General features: G+C 48.6%; 1 protein-coding gene across 1 annotated transcript in view; it reads left to right on the top strand.

The window, feature by feature from the left end:
• PDS5A (PDS5 cohesin associated factor A) overlaps window positions 1-11825 on the top strand; it is a 644759-nt gene extending 632934 nt beyond the window's left edge. Inside the window, exon 33 of the mRNA XM_030191317.1 lies at window positions 10584-11825. Within this exon, the coding sequence (XP_030047177.1) occupies window positions 10584-10587 (4 nt within the window). The 3' untranslated portion in view covers window positions 10588-11825. The remainder of the gene's footprint in view (window positions 1-10583) is intronic.
• Window positions 11826-12142: the final 317 nt, after the last annotated feature.

The following is a 12142-nucleotide window of genomic DNA, read 5'->3' as shown; positions in this document are numbered from 1 at the left end:
TGAGCCAAACAGTCTGTCTTCTCTGTACTCAGTGTAGTTTAACAAGATCCTAAATTTGATTGGATCCTTTCCCCCAGATTTCTTCCTTGTACTTGGATATGTTGACCTGAATCCCAGCAGGATGTAGTTCTTTCGCTACCTCAGCCCTTTCCTATTGTTTTTCTATTGTTGTGCAGCTTTGGGACAGAAGGAAAGGCAATGAAAAAATTGTTGATCAAATGCTAAGAGTCTGTGAATGTTATCATTTTTGTGCCCCACTTATTATAGTGCATTAGCTCCCTAATTCCGTTATAGTATGCCACAAGTTGGGCACCAGTTTGGCACCTAATGTTTGATGTGAAAACAAAAATTAAGCACCAAAATAGGGGTAAATAGCAGTAACACGTGTAACTGCACTTAGGTGCTATTCTGTAAGGTAATGCGTAACTGCAAGGTTGTGTGGTTGTGGGCAGGGCATGGACAGTTACACTCACAAAAATTGTAGCGTACTGTTGAAATGTGACCCCTAGTATTAGTAGCACCAAGACTATTGCTGGGAGCGCCATTTTGGAAGAGGCACTACTACTACTACTATTTAGCATTTCTATAGCACTACAAGGCGTACGCAGCGCTGCACAAACATAGAAGAAAGACAGTCCCTGCTCAAAGACCTTACAATCTAATAGACAAAAAATAAAGTAATCAAATCAATTAATGTGTACAGAAAGGAGGAGAGGAGGATAGGTGGAGGTGAATGGGTACAAGTGGTTACGAGTCAAAAGCAATGTTAAAGAGGTGGGCTTTCAGTCTAGATTTAAAGGTGGCCAAGGATGGGGCAAGACGTAGGGGCTCAGGAAGTTTATTCCAGGCGTAGGGTGCAGCGAGACAGAAGGCGCGAAGTCTGGAGTTGGCAGTAGTGGAGAAGGGAACAGATAAGGATTTATCCATGGAGCGGAGTGCACGGGAAGGGGTTGTAGGGAAGGACGAGTGTGGAGAGATACTGGGGAGCAGCAGAGTGAGTACATTCATAGGTTAGTAGAAGAAGTTTGAACAGGATACAAAAACGGATAGGGAGCCAGTGAAGCGACTTGAGGAGAGGGGTAGTATGAGTAAAGCGACCCTGGCGGAAGACGAGACGGGCAGCAGAGTTTTGAACCGATTGGAGAGGGGAGAGGTGACTAAGTGGGAGGCCAGCAAGAAGCAGATTGCAGTAGTCTAAATGAGAGGTGACAAGGGTGTGGATGAGGGTTTTGGTAGAGTGCTCGGAAAGAAAGGGGCGGATTTTACGGATGTTGTAAAGAAAGAAACGACAGGTCTTGGCGATCTGCTGGATATGAGCAGAGAAGGAGAGAGAAGAGTCAAAGATGACCCCAAGGTTTTGAGCTGAGGAGACAGGGAGAATGAGAGAGCCATCAACAGAAATAGAAAACGGGGGGAGTGGGGAGGTGGGTTTGGGGGGAAAAATGAGAAGCTCGGTTTTGGTCATGTTTAATTTTAGGTGGCATTGAGACATCCAGACAGCAATGTCAGACAAGCACGCTGAAACTTTGGTTTGGATGCAAGGTGAGATATCAGGGGTAGAAAGGTAGATTTGGGAGTCATCAGCATAGAGATGGTAGGAAAAGCCATGTGATGAGATTAATGAACCAAGGGAAGAAGTGTAGATAGAAAAGAGGAGGGGACCAAGAACAGAACCCTGAGGTACACCGACAGGCAGAGGGATAGAAGTAGAAGAGGATCCACCAGAGTGAACACTGAAGGTGCGGAGGGAGAGGTAGGAAGAGAACCAGGAAAGGACAGAGCCCTGGAATCCAAGTGAGGGCAGGGTATCGAGGAGTATGTTGTGATCGACAGTGTCAAAAGCAGCGGAAAGATCAAGAAGAATGAGGATGGAATAGAGACCTCTGGATTTAGCCAGTAATAGGTCATTGGAGACTTTAGTAAGCGCAGTTTCGGTTGAGTGGAGAGGGCGAAAACCAGATTGTAGTGGGTCAAGAATAGCATGTGAGGACAGAAAATCAAGGCAGCGGCGGTGAACAGCACGCTCAAGTAATTTGGAGAGAAAGGGAAGGAGGGAGATGGGTCGGTAATTAGAGGGACAAGTAGGGTCGAGTGAAGGCTTCTTAAGGAGAGGTGTGACCACAGCATGTTTAAAGGCAGCAGGGACAGTCGCAGTGGAAAGTGAGAGGTTGAGAATGTGACAGATAAAAGGAATAAGAGCAGGAGCGATGGCATTAAGAAGGTGGGTGGGAATGGGATCAGAGGAACACTGACTGAGTGGGAGCGAATGGGGACCACCCCTCCCCATGAACCACTAGACCACCAGGTAAAGGACCTATAGGTCTTCGGTGGTGGTGGTGGTGGGTTCTTCATGGGGGGTTGATCAGTAGTCAAGGAGTCTTGATTGGGGTGAAGGGTGTTTGATCAGGGGTCAGGATGAGGGGTTCCCCGCAATCCTGCTTCCCCGCTAAAATCAGGCTTGTGAGCATCAGGCTGTGACTGAGGCCCAATGCTCCTGAGTACATAGAATAATACTGCTTTTGAGGTGCAGAATTATTCTTTTACCATGGGATTCAGCAACCTGCTCACCTTGATAACTTGCCCCATTAGGCACTAACATTTATACCTGCCTTTTTACATGGTGTAAAGGGTAGCTTCTAAATGTTGGCATCAAATGCTGACTTCCATATCATCAAGCTGATCAATCCATAGACTGGTGGGTTGTGTCCATCTACCAGCAGGTGGAGATAGAGAGCAAACTTTTGCCTCCCTATATGTGGTCATGTGCTGCCGGAAACTCCTCAGTATGTTCTCTATCTCAGCAGGTGGTGGTCACACACAGCAGCAGCTCTGGCTAGGCCTCCAAGCCTAATTCTTAGGTTTTGTTGAGTGCCTGGGGTTGAGGGCTCTTTTGAGCAAGTGCAAACCTGGTGGTGCCAGGTCCCTCCTTTTCTCCCCCCTCCCGCTGGCTCCGTTAAAAAAAAAAAAAAAAAAATTTTTGAACGTCCTTAAAGGCGTTTATTTCGACGTTTATTTAAACGTTTATTGCAGCTACTCACTGGGACACCAGGTCGTTACAGCTCGGAGCGGCAAGCAGGTAATTTTTACCTTTTTATAGCGGGCAGGGGGTTCCCCGATTCTTCTCCTCGTGGCATATGGCGTCGGAGGGCGAGGGCGCAAAGGGTCGCTCCCCGGGTCGCTTGAGCGCTTCTAGAGGGGATGCGGGGGTCTTAAAGCCTGATTCGCCCTTGTTGGGTGACAGTTTCGTGACCGATGAATGTCCCGGTCCTTCCTCCGGCGTGGCGGTTTTTCCCGCCATAAACGCCCATCCCCCGCTCCTCGCCTCCGCCATCTTGGCCGGCCACGCGGCTCGGACGGCTTCTTCTTGGGCCGCCCTTGAGGTTGGAGACATTAATGCCATGAACGCCCTTAATTTGGGCGACGGCACAGAAGTGGCTAAAGTTAAGAGCCGTTCTTCCCGCGCGGCTCCTTCGCGGAGTTTCGCGCCGGACGCCATTTTGGATGCGCAGCATGTCTCTCCCCCGCTATTGCGAGCGCCGGTTGAGGGTGCGTCTAGGGCTGTTGCCCAGGCTGCGGAAGTGCACAGTCTGGGGGGTTTCTCCCCCGAGTTTGTTTTGCTGCTGCATCAGGCCTTCCTCATGCACAACGCTGCCCCTGCTCCCTCGTCTGGTAAAGAGGTTGAGGTTCCCAGAGGTAAACGCCCTCGGGTTGATTCCCAGGCCTTGGAGGAATTTGTCTCCTCCGATGTAGATGAGGGCAGCGTGTCTGAGGTCTCCCAACGGTCCTTTGCGGATTCCTTGGAGGAGACGGATCCCCGCTCGGATGGAGCGGATGACCCCTCTGCAGCGCGGCTTTTTAGCCCAGAGGATTTGCCCAACCTGTTGTTACAGGCCATGGACACTTTGAAGATTTCCTCTCCGGAGGACGTCTCTCCCTCAGCCCCTGTTGGCTCTGCCATTATGCTGGGGACAAAGCGCCCGCCTAGAACCTTCCACGTGCATGATGCCATGCACACCTTAATTTCGGCTCAATGGGATGTCCCAGAAGCGAGCCTTAAAGTGGCTAGGGCTATGTCCCGCCTCTATCCTTTGGCTGTGAGTGAACATGAGGCCTATCTGTGGCCTACCATGGATTCTTTAATCACTGCGGTGACTAAGAAAACGGCGTTGCCGGTGGAAGGTGGCACGGCCCTAAAGGACGCCCAAGACAGAAGATTGGAGGCGGCCTTAAGGTCGTCCTTTGAGGCGGCTGCTTTAAGTTTGCAGGCCTCAGTTTGCGGCTCCTATGTGGCCAGGGCGTGCCTGACTATGGTGCAGCGGGCTTCCCCCTCGGATCATTCCTTGAGGGCTGATTGGCCGGCCCTGGAATCGGGCTTAGCCTATTTGGCAGACTTGCTGTATGATGTCTTGAGGGCCTCAGCGAAAGGCATGGCTCAGACAATCTCTGCGCGGCGGTGGCTTTGGCTGAAACATTGGTCTGCTGACCACGCCTCTAAATCCCGCCTGGCTAGGTTGCCTTTTAAAGGCAAGCTGCTCTTTGGGGTCGAGCTGGACAAAATCGTGACCGATCTCGGCACGTCTAAGGGCAAGAAATTACCAGAGGTCAGGGCTCGGGCTAGTACTCGTCCCGGTACCTCCAGAGGACGGTTGCAGGAAGCCCGTCGGTACCGCCCGGGCAAGTCGGGTTCCTCTGCCCCCTCTTCCTTCAAGAGGAATTTCTCCCCCAAGCAGCATTCCTTTCGCAGAGACCGCCGTCCCGGAGGTGCTCCCTCCGGTCCTCCCCCAGGGTCTCGTACCCAATGACGGGGTCTTGGTCCACGCCCCAGTTCAGATTGGAGGACGGCTGTCCTCGTTTCTGGGCGAGTGGACCACAATAACTTCAGACGCGTGGGTGCTGGAAGTCATCAGAGACGGCTACAAACTAGAGTTCTGCCGACCCTTAAAAGACGGGTTTGTACTCTCTCCCTGCAAGTCTCCGGTCAAAGCTGTGGCAGTGCAGCAGACCTTGGACAATCTGATCCGCCTGGGCGCAGTCGTTCCGGTGCCAGAAAGTCAGCTTGGCAAGGGACGTTACTCCATTTACTTTGTGGTACCAAAGAAAGGAGGTTCTGTCCGGCCTATCCTCGACCTCAAAGGGGTCAATCGGGCCTTGAAAGTGCGGCACTTTCGCATGGAGACTCTCCGCTCTGTTATAGCGGCAGTGAAGGCAGGAGAGTTCCTGGCATCCTTGGACATCAAGGAAGCGTACCTGCATATTCCCATCTGGCCTCCTCATCAACGCTTTCTGCGTTTTGCAGTCCTGGGTCGACACTTCCAGTTCAGAGCCCTCCCTTTCAGGTTGGCTACTGCTCCGCGGACCTTTTCCAAAGTAATGGTGGTCATCGCGGCCTTCCTACGAAAGGAAGGGGTACAAGTCCATCCTTATCTGGACGACTGGTTGATCCGAGCCCCCTCTTATGCAGAGTGCGGCAAAGCTGTGGACCGGGTAGTTGCTCTTTTGAGCTCCCTGGGATGGATCATCAACTGGGAGAAGAGCCAGCTGCGCCCGACTCAGTCCCTGGAGTACCTGGGAGTTCGATTCGACACCCAAGTGGGCAGAGTGTTCCTGCCAGACAATCGGATTGTCAAACTTCAGGCTCAGGTGGACCAGTTCCAAGTAGCCTCTCCCCTTCGGGCTTGGGACTATGTGCAGCTGTTGGGCTCTAAGACGGCCACGATGGAAGTTGTGCCCTGGGCCAGGGCTCATATGAGACCACTTCAACACTCTTTGCTGCAGCGCTGGACTCCGATGTCGGAGGATTATGCTGTGCACCTTCCCTTGGACCCAGCAGTGCGCAAGGCGCTGAGCTGGTGGATGCAGACAGACAAGTTGTCTGCGGGAATGCCTCTGGTGACCCCAGAGTGGATTGTCGTCACGACGGACGCCTCGTTGTCGGGCTGGGGAGCCCACTGCTTGGGAAGGACAGCGCAGGGGCTCTGGTCTCCTGCAGAGGCAAAGTGGTCTATCAACCTCCTGGAACTCAGAGCCATTCGGTTGGCGCTTTTGGAGTTCATCCCGGTACTGGTGTTGAAGCCTGTACGGGTCCTGTCGGACAATGCCACGGCTGTGGCCTATGTCAACCGCCAGGGAGGTACCAAGAGCGCCCTTCTAGCCAAGGAGGCTATGAATCTTTGCCAGTGGGCGGAAGCGAACCTGGAGCAGCTTTCAGCGGCCCACATTGCCGGAGTCATGAATGTCAAGGCGGACTTTCTCAGTCGCCATACCTTGGAGCCCGGAGAGTGGCAGCTATCTGCTCAGGCGTTCTTGGACATCACGAAGCGCTGGGGCCAGCCGAGCCTAGATCTGATGGCGTCATCGGCCAATTGCCAAGTGCCGCGCTTTTTCAGCAGAGGACGGGACCCTCGATCCCTGGGAGTAGATGCTCTTCTCCAACAGTGGCCGACACAAGAGCTTCTCTATGTGTTCCCGCCCTGGCCCATGTTGGGCAGGGTGCTAGACCGGGTGGCAAAGCATCCCGGCAGGGTAATCCTGGTGGGTCCGGATTGGCCCAGGCGTCCCTGGTATGCGGACTTGATCAGGCTCTCAGTCGACGATCCTCTGCGGCTGCCAGTGGAGCAGGGCCTGTTACATCAGGGTCCCGTGGTGATGGAGGATCCCTCCCCCTTTGGTCTTACGGCCTGGCTATTGAGCGGCAGCGTCTGAGGAAGAAGGGCTTCTCAGACAAGGTCATCGCCACTATGCTGAGAGCGAGGAAGCGCTCTACTTCTACTGCTTACGCCAGGGTTTGGCGTATCCTTGCAGCGTGGTGTGAAGCAGGCTCACTTTCTCCCTTCACTGCTCCAATTTCTTCAGTGTTGGCGTTCCTGCAAGAAGGTCTGGAGAAAGGCCTGTCGCTCAGTTCCCTTAAAGTCCAGGTAGCGGCTCTGGCTTGCTTCAGGGGCCGCCTGAAGGGTGCTTCCCTGGCTTCGCAGCCAGATGTGGTGCGCTTTCTCAAGGGAGTTAATCACCTGCGCCCTCCTCTGCACTCAGTGGTGCCTGCGTGGAATCTCAACCTGGTACTAAGAGCATTGCAGAAGCCGCCTTTTGAACCCTTGTCGAGGGCATCTCTGAAAGACCTGACGTTGAAAGCAGTCTTTTTGGTGGCTATCACTTCAGCCAGAAGAGTTTCCGAGCTCCAGGCGCTCTCATGTCGAGAGCCTTTTCTGCAGTTCACTGAGGCAGGAGTGACTATTCGCACAGTGCCTTCCTTCCTGCCCAAGATTGTTTCTCGCTTCCATGTGAATCAGCAGCTCTGTCTCCCTTCCTTTCGTAGGGAGGACTACCCAGAGGAGTACTCTGCTCTTAAATATCTGGATGTGAGACGAGTCATCATCAGATACTTGGAAGTGACCAATGATTTCCGGAAATCGGATCATCTGTTTGTCCTGTTTGCAGGTCCTCGTAAGGGTCTGCAGGCTGCTAAGCCTACAGTGGCAAGATGGGTCAAGGAAGCCATTGCAGCGGCTTATGTGGCCGCGGGGAAGGTGCCGCCTATCCAGCTGAAGGCTCACTCCACGAGAGCTCAGGCGACCTCGATGGTAGAGGCCGGATCCGTCTCCTTGGAAGAGATATGCAAGGCGGCAACTTGGGCTTCGGCTCATACATTCTCCAAGCATTACCGTTTGACTGTGGCTGCACGGGCGGAGGCCCGGTTTGGAGCTTCAGTGTTGAGGTCAGGGATTTCTATGTCCCGCCCTGGGTGAGTACTGCTTCGGTACATCCCACCAGTCTATGGATTGATCAGCTTGATGATATGGAAGGTAAAATTATGTATAATCATACCTGATAATTTTCTTTCCATTAATCATAGCTGATAAATCCATAGCCCCTCCCAGATATCTGTACTGTTTTTATTCTGGTTGCATTTCAGGTTCAAGTTTAGTCTTCAGTTACTTCAGAAAGACTTCGTGTTCAAGTTTTTTCACTTGGATTCTTCAAGAGTTAAGACGAGTTTGTGTTACAGTGAGCTGCTGCATTCCTCTCCCCTCCGTTTTACGGGGCTGGATTGAGACTTAAAATTCTGCCGGCACTCCCTCCCGCTTCGTGCGGCTGTAGGGCAGCTTTGTACCCCTCCCGCTTCGGCGGTGTTAGGGTCAGTCAGCTCCTCCCGCGGTTGCGGTTGCAGGATAAGCCAGATCCCCCCGCATCGGCGGGTGTGGTGTCCCTCCCCCGCTCCGCGGGGATGAGCTGGACGGATTCCCCTCCCCCACTTGTGTGGGGATGAGCTGGGTTAATTCCCCTCCCCCGTTTCGGCGGTGGTGAGCTGGGCAGAGTGTCCCTTCGTGGGTGTAATTCTCTAAGTGCTGAGTCCTGCGGATGGAGCTTTGATATCGACATACTGAGGAGTTTCCGGCAGCACATGACCACATATAGGGAGGCAAAAGTTTGCTCTCTATCTCCACCTGCTGGTAGATGGACACAACCCACCAGTCTATGGATTGATCAGCTATGATTAATGGAAAGAAAATTATCAGGTATGATTATACATAATTTTACCTTACACTCTATTCTATAATGGAACCTGGGTCCCCAGATTTGATTATAGAATACTGTCTTAGCAGACAGAATTTTGGTATTTAACTTTTAGCATCCTTTTTTATGAGAATTGTCCCCTAAGTGTGCTCCCATACAGTTTTAAAATTTTCTATTGTTGTGCAGCTTTGGGACAGAAGGAAAGGCAATGAAAAAATTGTATTCTTGTTTTATCAGCTTTCCCATACTGTTGTAGTGTAAGGACAAGAGCTTTTTATTTGTATATATCAAAATATTAAGCATTTTGCTTTCCACAGTTCTATATTTTGTACAGAAGTTGGTAATTTTAAAATTATGCTTTCAAGCATGAAAGGTTTGAGCACCTCATAGTGATCCATATAATATATGTGTCCCAGGGCAGCATCTTATGCAATATAATACAAGATTTATAATATGTGTTTTCAAGAGAATTGTCTGTACAAGGTTGAATTTAATAAATTCAATAAAAATAGTCAAATCTAAATCTAACAATTACAGCTCATCTGTTCACATATTTCAACATCTACTTGCTGTTTGCTCTTTTGAAATAGCAACATTAAACTGATCAGATGATACCCATTGCTGGCTGTTGGCAACAAACAGGTGGAAGATCTTCTGGCCTGTTGCACATTACCTATGCTGTATCCCCTTCTTTTGCGACTAGCGCCAGCTGTTAAATAACTGTTATCACACAAATTGTCCAATTCTTTCAACAGCCAGATTCTGGGCAGTGATGGAGATTCTGTGTGGGAGATAGTCGAGTCCAAGAAACTTTCTAACACATCTGGATGATTGTAAAGCATGCGAGAGCAGCTAGCAGAGAGAGGCATCCTTCAGGTGCAACAGGCAGTTCACTTGAACATATTTCACATTCCTGTGTAGTGTATTCTGCTTTAAAAATGCAGCAGACCTTTATCTGTTAATTTGGAAAAAAAACACACACACTCACACACTTACTTCGTGCCATCATTGTTGCCCTATAATCTGTTGAGGCTTGAATTCTTTCCTGCCAGACATATTTGGGTACTACAGCCCAGGGACCTTATTAAACCACACAGAATTCAGGCCTTGTTTTACCCAGTCCAGTTTGACTGGTTTGGTTCTAAGGTCTTGCTCTGCCTCACCTGTTCTGGGTATTCAGCCTTTAAATTCTCACTGTCCACAGCGAAGTTGGGGTTGACCGTCCCCAGGCCTTGTCAACACCACCTGATGATGTGTTTTGCCTTGGGGTAATATCAGCCAGTACAGACACAAACAAATAAACAGAAAACATAAGTAGTATTTTAATCATAAAATGCACTATAATAGTAATTCATGAGAGAAGCAACTGAACAGAAACAGGAGAAATACCAGTGTGTGTTTTCTAGCAAAAAAGGTGCCGGTACTCAAATGCCAGGCCACCCTTCAGGGGTGGGGTTATCACTGAGGGACCCACCCCACAATAGCCAGGCACCCTGCAACCAGTCACAGAATCTGAAAAGGCAGAATTGGTGTGTAGAGCCTGAGCTCTTTCATTATAACTTGGGGACCATCGTTCAATGTTAGCAGACAATGAAAAATGTGCCGGTACTCAGTACCCCCTCAAAAAAAGCCCTGAGAAATACTATACTGAGCTTCTGGATGTAGGATATAACCCTAAACCAGTAGTTTTCAGCCCAGTTCTCGGGACACACCTATCTCATGCCTAAAGCTGACCGGCTAGGTATGTCCTGAGGACTGGGTTGAGAACCCTTGCCCTAAATCTTTACAAGTTCTTTGGTACAATGTGACTGCTGCAGGTTAAATGGAAGGGAGGTGAACAAGTTTATAATATCATACTGATATCTCTGCAGGGACCACAGAGTTTTGGGGAGTAAGCTTGAGATAGCCATCAGGATGTGGCAAGGGCAAATTAAATATTGTGAATGTTTTGAGGGGAGTAGAAGTTAATTGGTAATAAAGCTCTGTGATAATAAGGCAGTACAACAGGTAAAGATCATTTTGGGATGAAAACAATAATTTGGGTATCATGTGTTTTTTTTTATCTCTATTAGGTAAAACGAAAATGTGCTCGAAAAGGAAGGAAATGAAGGCCAAAAATATCCTCAGAAAACAAACAAACAAAAAAACATAACAAACTAAAGGCATGTTCCAAGCTTCTTCAGAACTTAAGATTCAGATATCTCATGTACAAAATCAAATCTACTTCCAAAAAAACAGCTATATCAGCCTAGAAAACTGAAGGAAAACTATCCAACAGCCTCAGCGTTAACTGTGCAAGCAGAAGCAGAAAGCACCCAAACATAATAGATTCTCAGAGATAATAGACATTTTTTGTTGATAATGTAAGGCCAATAATTAAGCAGATTGCTTAATATGTGGCCCCATTTCATTTATTTACAAAGACGTTTTTTCTTAATTTGCTATATAGCCATCAGCCTTCACACTGCATCATTTGGTAAAGTCAGAGCAGGAGGAGACCCATACAACATCCATATTGTAAGAAATTTTATTGGCAGAGCCTAAACTGTTCCTATTTGAGGAAATATGCCACAGAACTCTTTTCTGTGGATTTGTAGAGAAGCTGGGAGGATACTGATAACTCTCCCTCTGCTCCTGCCCTTAGAGACTCTTTTCTGTATAATTTTTCACCAGCCCTAACTTTTCAGCAAGAAAAAGGGGGCAAAAAAAATAATGTACAGTTTTTTGGTCCCTTGCTACGAAAAGTCAAATGGTGGCAATTTTTATAAATGTTGCTTTCTGATTTTTTATCAGAGTGGGAAAATAATCAATTGTTGATTTGCAATTAGACATTTCAATTTTTTTAATTGTTCCCCATTTATTTTAGTTTTAATATAATTTGCAATAAATGTACATATTGATGTTTTGTTTTATAGAACACCTATCAATTTTGTTTTTACTCCAAAGGGTTGTGTTGACGTATGAAAGGAGTATAACAAACCAGCGTTCGGTTTTATAATATCCTTCACCAGATTTTTATTAATGATGTGTGTAAAAAAAGTCAGTTTTTAAAAAAATTGAACTTCGGCAGCTTTGTAAGGAAAGTTGGATCTGTGTGCCCCTCAGTTTTATGCATTGTACTAACTGCAGTTAAGTCTGGTTTTAGCATTTTTGTCTCCCTGTAAGGTTCATTTTTTAATCTTTATTTGAAAGAGCATAATTTTCCTGGTATTATTTGGCATAGACACCTGTGTACATTTTTTCTGTACACAAGATCATATTTAATTTTTATTTTTTTTTTTTTGTTGCATAAAATAAAATGCTTTTAGATGTTACATGGATATCACTGCTGTCACTTCCTTGCTCCCTTCTTTTCTCTCTGTTGTCACACGGAAAAAGACTCACTGTTGAAAAAAGGGCATTTATCCTATATAATAATTCTCACCTCCAACGTTCTGACGTTGCCTGGGACCGTGGATCCCTGGAGGTGGCTTCCTTCGGTAGATCAGAGTGACATCACTGCTGGAAGAATCAAATGAAGTGCCACTGATTGGCTGCTCCTCCCCCTGCCTAGGAAACAACTGTCTAACCCTCCCCCCCGGCGCATCACCCAAGCCCCTAGCCCCCCTCTTCCCTGCCCCCCCCCCCCCCC

This window comes from Microcaecilia unicolor, chromosome 2, assembly GCF_901765095.1.
Source record: "Microcaecilia unicolor chromosome 2, aMicUni1.1, whole genome shotgun sequence".
Taxonomy (NCBI): Eukaryota; Metazoa; Chordata; class Amphibia; order Gymnophiona; family Siphonopidae; genus Microcaecilia; species Microcaecilia unicolor.
Note: the sequence above shows the minus strand (reverse complement) of the source record. Positions and strands in the feature narration are given on the sequence as shown.